Raw genomic sequence first — 15,090 nt, forward strand, 5'->3', positions numbered from 1 at the left:
GGCAGGGCTGGCTGGTTTGAGTGAGGGGAGAGGACCCTGGGCCTTGTCCCTGAACTGGCTTGGGTGGAACGCAGATGAGAAGCAATGCCTGCAGGGCTCATGGCACCTTCCTAAGGGTAGCTGGCTGGAAGAGAGATGCCCACATGCCTGGGCCCCTCTATGTGGCACCAACTGTATCTCAGGGTCTTTCAAGTGTCACCCACCTTTCACAGTCAGGTATTAATTCTGCCCCTTGGTTAGAGAGGGAAAGGAGTCCTGAGTGCACTATTTGGCTGAGCAGGGGCAAAGGTTGGCATCAGCAACCAGGCAAGGAGGGAGAATTCAGCTTGCTCTTGCTGTTCGCCTTCCCCTGAACCCTGGCTTTCTTCTGGAGGCAGTACTGCCCTTTGACCAGCAGGGGCCACTCTTGCTCACAGCCAACTCTGCAGCCCTGGCAAAGCAGAGCCCCAAAGTGGGACCAATTTGGGTCTATGTTGTGCCTATGCCAACAGGAAGGGCTGGGCTGGGGGCAAGCAATAGGGCTGGGCTGAGGCGAGGCGGTGTTCCTCCCTGGTGCCCGTCACTGGCCACTGGATACAGACGGTAGTGGTGGCAATGTGTGTTTCAGGAGGAGACTGCGAGCATCGGGATGCCCAGGCCCCGAGGAGGCCCCCTACTTGCAGAACCAAGAAGAACTGGACACCTTTCTGGGACTGCAGCACCAGGGTGGCTACCCTTCGCGGCTGGTATGGACAGACAGATCCCCATGAAGGGCCCTGCCTTGCTCCTCCTCTCCTGCCCCTCGCCTGTCTAGCCACCGTTCTATTCCATGTCTCCTCTGTTCTGCCAGCTGCTGGGTCTCTCTGTGTCCAGGCATTGCTCTGACTCCATCTGACTGAATCAGAATCTATCCTCTATGTGCCTCTGTCTGCTTCCCTGGGTCTGTGTGCTCTGTCCCTGACTCTGGGTACCCTGCCTCTGTCTCTTTCTCTAAGACTCTCTGTTTTTTCCTTTCTGTGTTGGTGCCTCTGTGCTGATGAGGGTGTATCTGTTCCTTTCTCAGTAAAAGGGCCCTATTCCCCTAGTAATGATAACCACTTCTTTCTGTGGACCCCACATTTCCCCAATTTGGAGCTGAACTTATTTATTTATTTACTTATTTATTTACTTATTTATTTTGAGACAGGGTCTCACTCTGTTGCCCAGGCTGGAGTGCAGTGGCACGATCTTGGCTCACTGCACCTCTGCCTCCCGGGATCAAGTGATTTTCCTGCCTCAGCCTGCCAAGCAGCTTGGATTACAGGTGCCCGCCACCACACCCTGCTAATTTTTGTATTTTTAGTAAAGATGGGCTTTCACCATGTTGGCCAGGCTGGTCTCAAACCCCTGGCCTCAAGTGATCCACCCGCCTTGGCCTCTCAAAGTGCTGGGATTACAGGTGTGAGCCACCATGCCCAGCCTGGAGCCGAACTTATTATCTGTGGAATGCAACTAAGATCTGGTACTCTGAACAATAATAATTCTCTAACAAAATAATCATAGAATGATCGATGGAGAAAGGATATAGAGATTGCCCAGCCTTCTGGCTTAAGTAAACACAACTGGGGGGATCTTCAGAGTTTAAGGACCACTGAGGATACAGAAGGGCTTTGGAGACCCCACTGGGCCTGCTAGCCAGGAGACCCTAAGTACACCGATTGTCTCAAGCCTGCTGGCTAAATGTTGCCTCCCCTCCAGCTCATCGTCTAACTGGCCAGGGGTTCCAACACTGGCCTCATTGTTTGGGCACCTATGGTTTGGGGGAGAGGCTGAAGGGAGCTGTATATAGCCTGTCAGGGAAGCAGCAGAAATCACCCGCTTTTTTTTTTTTTTTTTTTTTGAGATGGAGTCTTGGTTTGTTGCCGAGGCTGGAGTGCAGTGGCACGATCTCGGCTCACTGCAACCTCTGCCTCCCAGGTACAAACAATTCTCCTGCCTTAGCTTCCTGAGTAGCTGGCATTACAGGTGCCTGCCACCACGCCTGGTTAATTTTTCTATTTTTAGTAGACACAGAGTTTCACCGTGTTGGCCATGCTGGTCTCAAACTCCTGACCTCAAGTGATCCTATCAACCGCTTTTCTCTATCAGCATCTTTGCATGTCTACCCTGAGCCCCATTTCAATGTGCTACAGTAGAAAGGACAGGATTTTGGAGTTGAACTGACTGCTAGATCCTTCATTTATTTACCCACTGAGCAATTTATTTCATTTTTCTGAAAATCAGAATAATAATTATCTTTTAAAGGTGTGATTATTAAATGAACAAAAGGTGTTAAAGTACTCAGCACAGAGGCTGGCACATAAGATGAGCTCAATAAATGTTTTTTCCTTTTCTTCCCTTTATTCCTTTGTAACTTTCCCTCTCTTCCACCTTTCTCTTCTCTTCCCCACTTCTTGGTATTATGTTTTCTTCCTTCCCCCTTTCCCTAGTGTTTTCTTCCTTCTTATGCCTTCCTTCTCTACTGCCTCAGCACTCTTCACCTAATCCTTACACGTTCTCCTTAATATTGTCTTTGTCTATATGTTTGGGGGTTTTGTTTTACTTTCTTCCTGCAGTAGCCAGTGTGAATAAGTACTACACTAATGTCCACAAACCAAAAGCTTGAGACTTATTAAGCTAAACAAGGGGTTACAGACTGACAGTCCATGAACCAAGTCTAGCTCCAATATTCATTTTGTTTGGCCAGTAGCGTGCTTACACTTTTAAAACTTTAGATGTTCCTTTCATTTTTCTTTCAGAGTCTTGTCACCCAGGCTGGAGTGCAATAGAGCAATCATGGCTCACTGCAACCTCCACCTCTCAGGCTCAAGTAATCCTCACTCCTCAGCCAACTGAGTAGCTGGGACTGCAGACACACACCACTACGCCTGGCCAAATTTTTGTATTTTTGTAGAGATAGGGTTTCCCTATGTTGCCCAGGCTGGTCTCGAACTCCTGGCATCAAGTAATCTGCCCACCTTGGCCTCCCAAACTGCTGGGATTACAGGTGTCAGCCACTGTGCCCAGCCAAGATTTCCCCCCCGCATATGAATATCAAGTTGCTCCAGTATCACTTATTTATTTATTTATTTATTTTGAGAGAGAGTATCACTCTTGCCCAGGCTGGAGTGCAGTGGACAATCTCGGCTCACTGCAGCCTCTGGGTTCAAGTGATTCTCATGCCTCAGCTTCCCAAGTAGCTGGGATTATAGGCACATGCCACTGGGTCTGGCTCATTTTTTTTGTATTTTTGTAGTGACAGGGTTTCACCATGTGGCCCAGGCTGGTCTTGAACTCCTGGCCTCAGGTGATCCACCTGCCTCGGCCTCCCAAAGTGCTAGGAGTACAGGCATGAGCCACCATGCCCGGCCTGGAAGTCTTTAAAATCTAGTGGTATAAGTCTTCTAATGTTATTATTCTCTTTAGGAATATTTTAATTTTATTTTTTATTTATGTTTTAGAGATAGAGTTTGCTCTGTTGCCTAGGCTGGAGTGCAGTGGCAGGCGATTCTAGGTCCTTTGCATTTCTGTGTGACATTTAGAATCACCTTATCAATTTCTAAAAAACAAAAATTCCTGCTGGATTTTGATTGAGATTGTACTGAATTCAAAGATTAATGTAGGATGGGCCGGGTGCGGTGGCTCACGCCTGTAATCCCAGCACTTTGGGAGGCCGAGGTGGGTGGATCACCAGAGGTCAGGAATTTGAGACCAGCCTGAACAACATAGTGAAACCCCATCTCTACTAAAAATACAAAATTAACCAGGCATGGTAGTGGGCACCTGCAGTCCCAGCTACTTGGGAGCTGAAGCAGAATAGCTTGAACCCAGGAGGCAGAGGTTGCAGTGAGCCAAGATTGCGCCATTGCACTCCAGCCTGGGCAACAAGAACAAGACTCCATCTCAAAACAAAACAAAACAAAAACAAAACAAAGTTTAATGTAGGATGAATTGACCTATTTCCAATATTGAGTTTATCCATGAAAAATAATATAGCTATTTATTTACCTAGGCTTTCTATAAAAAATGTCTTTAAAAAAATATTTCTCTACCCTTACCTAGTGAAAAAAAAAATTTTTTTTTTTTTTTGAGACGGAGTCTTGTTCTGTCACCCAGGCTGGAGTGCAGTGGTGTTATCTTGGCTCACTGCAACCTCCGCCTCCCAGGTTCAAGCGATTCTCCTGCCTCAGCCTCCTGAGTAGCTGGGACTACAGGCGTGTGCCACCATGCCCAGCTAATTTTTTGTGTTTTCAGTAGAGATGGGGTTTCACCGTGTTAGCCAGGATGGTCTCCATCTCCTGACCTTGTGATCCACCTGCTTCAGCCTCCCAAAGTGCTGGGATTACAGGTGTGAGCCACCGCGCCCAGCCAAAAATGTTTTTTAATAAAGTGTTTTCTTCATGGGCTGGGCGCAGTGGCTCATGCCTGTAATCTCAGCATTTTGGGAGGCCAAGGTGGGTGGATCACCTGAGGTCAGGAGTTCTAGACCAGCCTAACCAACATGGAGAAACCCTGTCTCTACTAAAAAAATACAAAATTAGCCAGGTGTGGTGGTGGGCGCCTGTAATCCCAGCTACTCGAGAGGCTGAGGCAGGAGAATTGCTTGAACCCAGGAGGCGAAGGTTGCTGTGAGCCAAAATCACGCCATTGTACTCCAGCCTAGACAAGAACAAAACTCCGTCTCAAAAAAATGTTTTTTTGCTTCACACAGGCCTTGTCAATCTTTATTAGATTTATTTCTAGGTAACTTGTAGTTTTTGTTACTATTAAAAATACTTTCTATTTTTTCTTTTTTTTTTGTTTGAGATGGACTCTTGCTCTGTCACCCAATCTGGAGTGCAGTGGCACAATCTAGGCTCACTCCGCCTCCCAGGTTCCCGCCATTCTCCTGCCTCAGCCTCCTGAGTAGCTGGTACTACAGGTGCTCACCACCACGCCTGGCTAATTTTTTGTATTTTTTGTAGAGACGGGTTTTCACCGTGTTAGTCAGGATGGTCTTGATCTCCTGACCTTGTGATCCACCCACCTCCACCTCCCAAAGTGCTGGGATTAGAGGTGTGAGCCACCGTGCCCAGCCAATACATTATTTTTAAGTTACATTTTTTTTTTTTTTGAGACGGAGTCTCACTCTGTCCCCCTTGCTGGAGTGCAGTGGCCGGATCTCAGCTCACTGCAAGCTCCGCCTCCCGGGTTCAGGCCATTCTCCTGCCTCAGCCTCCCGAGTAGCTGGGACTACAGGCGCCCGCCACCTCGCCCGGCTAGTTTTTTTGTATTTTTTAGTAGAGACGGGGTTTCACCCGGTTAGCCAGGATGGTCTCAATCTCCTGACCTCGTGATCCACCCGTCTCGGCCTCCCAAAGTGCTGGGATTACAGGCTTGAGCCACCGCGCCCGGCCTTAAGTTACATTTTATAATTATTTTTGGTTTATAGAAATGGAATTAAATTATTCCTCATACATGGCCAAGTGCAGTGGCTCATGCCTATAATCCCAGCTCTTTGGGAGGCCGAGGCAGGAGGATCACCTGAGGTCAGGAGTTCGAGACCAGTCTGGTCAACAATGTGAAACCCTGTCTCTACAAAAATACATAATTAGCCAGATGTGATGGTGTGCACCTGTAATCCCAGGTGCTTAGGAGGCTGAGGCAGAGAATCTCTTGAACCCAGGAAGTAGAGGTTGCAGTGAGCCAAGACTGAGCCACTGCACTCCAGCCTGGGCAACAGAGTGAGACTCTGTCTCAAAAGGAAAAAAAAATTATTCTTTATACAATAATCTTATAGTCATTTATATTGCTAAACTCTTGTTTTAAATTAAAACCATTTATCGGCTGGGCGCGGTGGCTCAAGCCTGTAATCCCAGCACTTTGGGAGGCCGAGATGGGCGGATCACAAGGTCAGGAGATCGAGACCATCCTGGCTAACACGGTGAAACCCCGTCTCTACTAAAAATACAAAAAACTAGCCGGGCGAGGTGGCGGGCGCCTGTAGTCCCAGCTACTTGGGAGGCTGAGGCAGGAGAATGGCGTAAACCCGGGAGGCAGAGCTTGCAGTGAGCTGAGATCCGGCCACTGCACTCCAGCCTGGGCGACAGAGCGAGACTCTGTCTCAAAAAAAAAAAAATAAAAATAAAAAAATAAAACCATTTATCTGTGTGTGTGTGTGTGTTTTTTTCTTTTGGCTTTTCTAAGTATACGATTATGTCATCTTTACTTTTTTTTTTTTTTTTTTTTTGAGACAGTCTTGCTCTGTCACCCAGGCTGGAGTGCAGTGGTATGATCGTGGCTCACTGCAACCTACACCTCCCAGGCTCAAGTGATCCTCCTCAGCCACCCCAGCAGCTGAGACTACAGGTGTGTACCACCACACCCAGCTAATTATTTTGTTTTTTTGTAGAGGCGGGGGTCTCACTATGTTACTCAGGCTGATCTCAAATTCCTGTGCTCAAGTGATCCTCCCACCTTAACCTCCTAAAGTGCTGGGATTACAAGTGTGAACCACCTCACCCAGCCTATATCACCTTTAAATGAGCTTTGTTTTTTTCTTTTCCAATATCCACTCCTTTCGTTGCTTTTTCTTGTACTCCTGTGCTGACTAGAACTCTATCTTTATTTATTTATTATTTAGTGTTTCTCCTCTCTTCCAGCATTAATCCATCAAAATAGGACTCTAGTGCTGTGCTGAACAGAAATGGTGATAATGGACATCCTTGTCTTATTTCTGGATTTTATTATTATTTTTCTTAAAAACTATGCCATAAAAAGTATTGTTTCTGATTTTAGAGGGAGTATATCTTGTGTTTCACTATTGAGGTTGATTTTTGGTTGCAGGTTTTTTTTTTTTTTTTTTTTTTTTTTGAGACGGAGTCTCGCTCTGTCGCCCAGGCTGGAGTGCAGTGGCGCGATCTCGGCTCACTGCAAGCTCCGCCTCCCGGGTTCATGCCATTCTCCTGCCTCAGCCTCCCGAGTAGCTGGGACTACAGGCTCCCACAACCGCGCCCGGCTAATTTTTTGTATTTTTAGTAGAGACGGGGTTTCACCGTGGTCTCGATCTCCTGACCTTGTGATCCGCCCGCCTCGGCCTCCCAAAGTGCTGGGATTACAGGCGTGAGCCACCGCGCCCGGCCTGGTTGCAGGTTTTAAAAGATATTCTTTATCAGGTTAAGGAGGATTCCTTCTATTTCTAATTGCCAAGCCTTTGGTTTTAGAATTAGTGGGCATTGGATTTTATCCTATGCTTTTCTGCATTTACAAAAATGATTATGTATTTTTTCTCTTTAAATATATTATTATTATTATTAATTATTTTGAGATGGGGGTCTCACTGTCACCCAGGCTAGAGTGCAGTGGTGCAATCTTGGCTCACTGCAACCTCTGCCACCTGGGTTCAAACTGTCCTCCCACCTCAGCCTCCTGAGTAACTGGGACCACAGGCATGTGCCACTTTGTATTTTTGATAGAGACAGGGTTTCACCATGTTGCCTAGGATGGTCTCAAACTCCTGAGCTCAAGTGATCCCCCACCTCAGCCTCACCTCAGCCTCCCAAAGTGCTGCAATTACAGACATGAGCCACCATGCCCCTTCTCATTTAATATATTATTGAGGTAAATTACATGTAAGGATTTTTCTCACATTAAACCACCTTTGTATTCTTAGGATAAATCCAACTTTGTCATGACACATTTTATGTTTTTACATACTTCTGGATTTTATTTGTATCAATTGTTTATTGCTGTGTAACAAACCAACCCTAAACTTAGCAGTTTAAAATGACTTTTTTTTTTTTTTTAACTCACAATTCTTTGGGTGGGCAATTTGGGCTGGTCTCACCTGGACTCATTTAGGTGGCTGCCATTGTCTGGTGACCTCAGTAGAGCTGATGATCAAGGATGGCCTTCCTTACCATTTCAGCTGGCAGCCTACCAGTTGCAGTACCTTGCTTCTCATCCACACGGCCTCTCCAGAATGCCATCTTAGGCTTGTTCAGATGAAAATAGCATTCCAAGTGGGCGAGAGTGGATGCTTTAAGGTTTCTTGAAGCTTAGGCTCAAAAATCACATGATGGCACTTCTGTGACACTCTAGTCATCCTAGTAAGTCACAGGCCAGCCCAGATTCAGAGTGAAGAGACAGGCTCCTTCTTAATGGGAGGAACTGCAAATAATTTGTGGCCATTTAAAATGGCCAGGTTTGGTGGCTCACTCCTGTAATCCCAGCTACTCGGGAGACTGAAGCATGAGAATTGTTCGAACCCAGGAGGCAGAGGTTGCAGTGAGCAGAGATCATGCCACTGCGCTCCAGCCTGGGCAGCAGAGAAGACTCTGTCTCAAAAAAAGTAATAATAATAAATAAAATCAGCTATACTTTCCTAATATTTCGTGTCAGATTTTTGTACTTATATACATAAGAGAGATCAGCCTATAATTTATCTTTGTCATACTGTCTGTGTGTAGTTTTGGAATCAAGGTTGTATTTACCTTATAGAAAGAGTTAAAGTGTTTTTTTTTTTTTTCCTGAGACAGAGTTTCACTCTTGTTGCCCAGGCTAGAGTGCAATGGCGTGATCTCAGCTCACTGCAACCTCTGTCCCCCAGGTTCAAGTGATTCTCCTGCCTCAGCCTCCTGAGTAGTAGGGATTACAGGCACACACCACCACACCCAGCTAATTTTTGTATTTTTGGTAGGGACAGGATTTCACCATGTTGGCCAGACTGGTCTCGAACTCCTGACCTCAGGTGATCTGCCTGCCTCGGACTCCCAAAGTGCTGGGATTATAGGCATGAGCCATCACACCCAGCCATGCGATTTCTCCTCGCTGCAACCTCCATCTCCCAGGTTCAAGTGATTCTTGCGCCTCAGCCTCCTGAGTAGCTGAGATTACAGGTGTGCGCCACCACGCCCAGCTATTTTTGTATTTTTTGTAGAGACGGTTTGCCATGTTGGCCAGGCTGGTCTCGAACTCTTGACCTCAAGAGATCCGCCCACATCAGCCTCCCAAAGTGCTGGGATTACAGGCATGAGCCACCGTGCCTGGCCATAGGTAGTATTCTTTTATCTTTACAATCACTGCTCTTTTTATAGTTAGGTCTGCTTTTTCATTCTAATTTTACTTGTGCTTTCTCTTGTTTTCTTTATCATTCCTATCAGAGGTTTGCCTATTTCATTTGCTTGATCCTAGAAAACAACTCTTGGCTTTATTGATCCTCTCTAATTTATCTTTGTCTACTATTTATTATTTATTTATTTATTTATTTTTGAGACAAAGTTTGCTTTGTTGCCCAGCTGGAGTGCAATGGTGCAATCTCAGCTCACTACAACCTCCACCTCCTGGGTTCAAGTGATTCTCCTGCCTCAGTCTCCTGAGTAGCTGGGATTACAGGCACCCACCACCACACCCAGCTAATTTTTGTATTTTTAGTAGAGATGGGGCTTCACCATGTTGACCAGGCTGGTCTCGAACTGCTGACCTCAGGTGATCCACCAAAGTGCTAGGATTACAGGTGTGAGCCACTGTGCCTGGCCTTACTATTTCATTTTGGCATTTATGTTTATTATATGCTTCCTTCTTTTTTTTTTTTTTTTTTTTTTTTTGAGACGGAGTCTCGCTCTGCCGCCCAGGCTGGAGTGCAGTGGCCGGATCTCAGCTCACTGCAAGCTCCACCTCCCGGGTTCCCGCCATTCTCCTGCCTCAGCCTCCCCAGTAGCTGGGACTACAGGCGCCCGCCACCTCGCCCGGCTAGTTTTTTGTATTTTTTTAGTAGAGACGGGGTTTCACCATGTTAGCCAGGATGGTCTCGATCTCCCGACCTCATGATCCGCCCGTCTCGGCCTCCCAAAGTGCTGGGATTACAGGCTTGAGCCACCGCGCCCGGCCTTTTTTTTTTTTTTTGAGACGGAGTTTTGCTCTTGTTGCCCAGGCTGGGTGCAATGGCGCGATCTTGGCTCGTTGCAACCTCCGCCTCCCTGGTTCAAGAGATTCTCCTGCCTCAGCCTCCAGAGTAGCTGGAATTACAGGCATCCACCACCACGCCCAGCTAATTTTTTGTATTTTTAGTAGAGATGGGGTTTCATTATGTTGGCCAGGCTGGTCTCGAACTCCTAACCTCAGGTGATCTACCTGCCTCAGCTTCCCAGAGCACTGGGATTACAGGCATGAGCCATTGTGCCCGACCACTTCCATCTGTTTTCTTTTTTCTTTTTTGAGACCTGGAGTCTTACTCTGTTGCCCAAGTTCATTGCGCCACTCTGGAGTGCAGTGGTGCGAACTTGGCTCACTGCAATCTCTGCCTCCCAGGTTCAAACAATTCTCCTGCCTCAATCTCCCGAGTAGAGTAGCTGGGACTACAGGCTTGTGCCACCATGTCTGGCTAATTTTTTGTATTTTTAGGAGAGACGGGGTTTCACCATGTTAGCCATGATGGTCTGTATGTCCTCACCTCGTGATCAGCTCACCTCAGCCTCCCAAAGTGCTGGGATTACAGGAGAGAGCCACCGTGCTCGCCTCTGTTTTCTATGAGTTTGTCCTGTTCTTTATCTGACTTTTTAAGTTAGAATAGCTCAATCCTCCAGCATTAAAAATGTTTCAATATAAGCATTCTGAGGCTACAACTTGCCCTTGAAATACCACTTTGGCCTTCTCCCACAGGTTTTGTTCTGTATTTTCATTATTGGTCAGTTACAAAACATCTTTAAATTTTCATTATGATTTATTTGACAATACATTTATTTAGAATGATGTTTTAAAATTTGTAAATCTGTATTTTTTTAAACTTTAAGATTTTTTTTGAAATGCACATACACAGGAAAATACATAAAACATATATTTACAGTGTAATAAATTAGAAAGCAAACACCCATATAACCACCCCAGATTTAAAAATAAATAAATAAAATAGGCTGGGCGCGTGGCTCATGCCTGTAATCCCAGCACAGGGAGGCTGAGGCTGGCAGATCACCTGAGTTCGAGACCAGCCTGACCAACATGGAGAAACCCTGTCTCTACTAAAAATACAAAATTAGCCAGGCTTGGTGGCACACGCCTGTAATCCCAGCTACTCGGGAGGCTGAGGCAGGAGAATTGCTTGAACCCAGGTGGCGGAGTTTGCGGTGAGCTGACATCACGCCATTGCACTCCAGCTTGGGCAACAAGAGCGAAACTCTACCTAAAAAAAAAAAAAAAAGTCAGGCACGGTGGCTCACGCCTGTACTGTAATCCAGCACTTTGGGAGGCCGAGATGGGCGGATCGCAAGGTCAGGAGATTGAGACTATCCTGGCTAACACTGTGAAACCTCGTCTCTACTAAAAATACAAAAAAATTAGCCGGGCGTGGTGGTGGGCGCCTGTAGTCCCAGCTACTTGGGAGGCTGAGGCAGGAGAATGGCGTGAACCTGGGAGGCGGAGCTTGCAGTGAGCTGAGATCCGGCCACTGCACTACAGCCTGGGCAACAGAGCGAGACTCTGTCTCAAAAAAAGAAAAAAAAAGAGATTATCATAGCTGAGAAGCTCTCAGGGTTCTTACTCATAGCCCTCTCTCTGGCAGAGATGACTGCATTCTTGACTTTTGAGATCCATTTTCTTTTTTCTTTTTTTTTTTGAGACGGAGTCTCGCTCTGTCTGCCCAGGCTGGAGTGCAGTGACGCCATCTCGGCTCACTGCAAGCTCCGTCTCCCAGGTTCACGCCATTCTCCCGCCTCAGCCTCCGGAGTAGCTGGGACTACATGCACCCGCCACCATGCCCGGCTAATTTTTTTGTATTTTTAGTAGAGACGGGGTTTCACCGTGTTAGCCGGGATGGTCTCAATCTCCTGACCTTGTGATCCGCCCGCCTCAGCCTCCTAAAGCGTTGGGATTCCAGGTGTGAGCCACCACACCCGGCCTTTTTTTTCTGAGACCCAGGTGACATGATGGTGTCACTCTGTCACCCAGGCTGGAGTCCAGTGGCACGATCTCTGCAACTGCCCCCTCCCGGATTCAAGCGATCCACCTGCCTCAGCCTCCTGAGTAGCTGGGATTACAGGCTGCAAGGCAACACGCCTGGCTAAGTTTTGTATTTTTGGTAGAGACAGAGTTTCACCATGTTGCTCAGGCTGGTCTGGAACTCCTGAGCTTAAGTGATGCACCCGCCATGGCCTCCCAAAGTGCTGGGGTTACAGGCATAAACCACAGCTCCCGGCTCTATTTTCTTTATAGGCTTACCATCTATGTAGGCATCGCTAAACAATGTCAATTAGTTTTACCTGTGTTAAACTTCATATGCATATAATCATACCAGTATATACATCTTTGTGTCTTGGTTCTTTCATTCAACATGTCTGTGGGATTCATCCTTATTGTTATGTGAGCTGTGATTTGCTCATTTTTATTGTTGAATAGTATTTCAATGCGTAAGTATACTACTGATTCTTTGGTCCACTGAGGAGGGACTTCTGGCTTATTTGCTGTTTTTGTTTGTTTGTTTGTTTGTTTGTTTCCGAGATGGAGTATTGCTTTGTCACCCAGGCTGGAGTGCAGTGGCACAATCTTGGCTTACTGCAACCTCTGCCTCCCGGATTCAAGTGATTCTCTTGCCTCAGCCTCTCGAGGAACTGGGACTACAGGCGCCCGCCACCACGGCTGGCTAATTTTTGTTTTTTCAGTAGAGGCGGGGTCTCACCATGTTGGCCAGGCTGGTCTCAAACTCCTGACCTGTAATGATCCACCCACCTCAGCCTCCCAAAGTGCTGGGAATACAGGCATAAACCACCGTGCCTGGCCTTTTTTTTGAGTTGCTCTGTTGCACCAGTGCAGTGGCATGATCTCAGCTCACTGCAACCCCCACAGCCCAGGTTCAGTGATTCTTCTGCCTCAACTTCCTGAGTAGCTGGGATTACAGGCGCACAACACCATGCCTGGCTAATTTTTGTATTTTTTTAGTAGAGATGGGGTTTCACCATTTTGGCCAGGCTGACCTAAAGTGATCCATCTGCCTCAGCCTCCCAAAGGGCTGGCATTACAGGTGTGAGCCACCACACCAGGCCTGCCTGTTTTTTTCATTACCTGGCTGGCCTCTATGGGTTGAGTTTGACATCTCTGGAAACCATTCAGGGTAAATCTCTCTTCTTAGATACTTCTATATACTAAGAAAGCCTGGGCTTGAACTGCAACAGAATAATGACTGCTAAACAGAAGGAGTAACTTCCCAACTATTTAAAGTGCAATATCCCAATATGGGTTTTGGAAAGGGGTGGGAGGCCTGGATTTGAAGAGGGGCCAAGCTGTGGGGAAGTAAAGAGCATGAGGGGAGGACAGATGAAGCCTGCCCTTGGTGTAAGGACTCTTGACGTGATTCCAGGGTCAGGATTCCTGTCATCCATCTGCTGGCCCTTTGGACCACTCGGCCACTGGCATGCTTTCCAAGTCTGTATCCATGAGTGGCATCAACTGTCTCTTGGACTGGTCGGATCCAGATGGTGAGCAAAAGTAGGGAGCAAAGCAGGGGTGGCCCCTTCCCCTATACATCTCGTTGCCACTCCTCATAGCTAGCTGTTTAGGGTTCAGATGTCCTGGATTATGTTTAGCCACATACCCTTGGAATCCCTAGAATGGCTTTTTTCTTTTATCTTTTTTTTTTTTTTTTTGAGACCGAGTCTCACTGTGTCGCCCAGGCTGGAGTGTAGTGGCGCAATCTTACCTCACTGCAACCTCTGCCTCCTGGGTTCAAGTGATTCTAGTACCTCAGCCTCCTGAGTAGCTGGGACTATAGAAGCGCACCATCACACCCGGCTAATTTTTGTATTTTAGTAGAGAAAGGGTTTCACCATGTTGGCCAGGCTGGTCTGAAACTCCTGAGCTCAAGTGATTCACCTGCCTTGGCCTCCCAAAGTGCCGGGATTACAGGCGTGAGCCACCATGCCTGACCTCAGAATGGCTTTATTCAAATGAGCAATCTGAATTCTGGATTTTGGCATTCTGAAACTCCTACCAATGAAAGCGGACATAGGACATAGTGAGGTTCTCCAGCCTTCCCTGTTACCAGAGATGGAGGACAGTTACCTGCAATGTACCTTGTCCTCAGATGGAGTATTGGGAGCTCTGGGTGAAACCTCTGATACATCAGTCTCCCAGCCACCGTCTCCACATGACCCTGGTGCTCTGTTCCCCTGGATAACCCTGGTGCTGTGTTCCCATGGCTCCTAAATTCTTCAGCTCTGCCCTGCTTAGACCCCGCCCCCTCTCCCTGCTGCCCACTGCCCGCCCTCAGGAATGGCGTCACATGCACCTGCAGCTTGGGAACCTGATCCAGGTGAAGCGGGTGGGGGAGGAAGCCCTGGGCGCCTTTGTCTGGCTTTAGCTAGACACTTTTCGTCTCCTTTTTTGTTGGCAGGGAATTTATCCCAGTCCTCTGCCATTGACCTCAGGAAACGGTGAGTGTGGGGGACTCAGAATCCTTCAAAAGCCTCTATAGGGGAAGAGCAATAAGGTCTAGGCCATGGTTTTGTAGCCCCAGGGGTCTCCCTGCTTCCTGAATCATTCCTCCCCTTAACATTTCTGATCTAAGACCTCCAAATATCCTTCCCTGAGCTGCATATAATTCACCCTCTTTTCTTTGGTTTGGGTGGGCTCACCAGGTTCCCGGTAGCTGCATGAGACCGGGGGAGAAATTAGGGAAAGAAAAGGAGTATCCAGGGCACAGGGTGTCCATTGAATAACAGAGCATGGGAATTGCTTGCTGTTGTCAGTGGTATAGGGTGAAAGGGCAGATAGACTGTTGAACAGTCTTAGTGAGGGAGAGTGACCAAGGACCATGGATCAGTTTAGGATGGCTCAGATAATAGACCAATGGGGATTGGCCCTAAGGAGGGCTGGGCAAGGGCTGTGGAGCTCCCAGCAGAGAGGGCAGGGCCTGAAGGCAGAGTTCAGGTCTGGAAGTGGAGGCTGGGAGATTTGAATAACTATGTAAATAAGCATGCAAAATCAGCACCTGCTTATTTGGCTCCTATGGCTGAAGCCTGATTAGAGTGGGTCAGCCCTCTAAGACAGTGTGGATGTGTAAGCAAGTAATGGTCCCTTTAAGATATCAGGCTCTGCTTTGTGGTCCTGAAAATCTCTAGCTGACACATC

The 15,090-nt window shown here is 47.3% G+C and overlaps 1 protein-coding gene across 4 annotated transcripts in view; it reads left to right on the forward strand.

The window, feature by feature from the left end:
* Positions 1 to 15,090, forward strand: part of LOC105498267 (Rho/Rac guanine nucleotide exchange factor 2) — a 70,234-nt gene that overhangs the window by 16,931 nt on the left and 38,213 nt on the right. For all 4 annotated transcript variants that reach the window (XM_071083775.1, XM_071083771.1, XM_071083765.1 and 1 more), the window contains 3 exons: positions 608 to 725; positions 13,322 to 13,439; positions 14,354 to 14,393. In XM_071083775.1, the coding sequence (XP_070939876.1) occupies positions 608 to 725; positions 13,322 to 13,439; positions 14,354 to 14,393 (276 nt within the window). The remainder of the gene's footprint in view (positions 1 to 607; positions 726 to 13,321; positions 13,440 to 14,353; positions 14,394 to 15,090) is intronic.

This window comes from Macaca nemestrina, chromosome 1 (genome assembly GCF_043159975.1).
Source record: "Macaca nemestrina isolate mMacNem1 chromosome 1, mMacNem.hap1, whole genome shotgun sequence".
Taxonomy (NCBI): domain Eukaryota; kingdom Metazoa; phylum Chordata; class Mammalia; order Primates; family Cercopithecidae; genus Macaca; species Macaca nemestrina.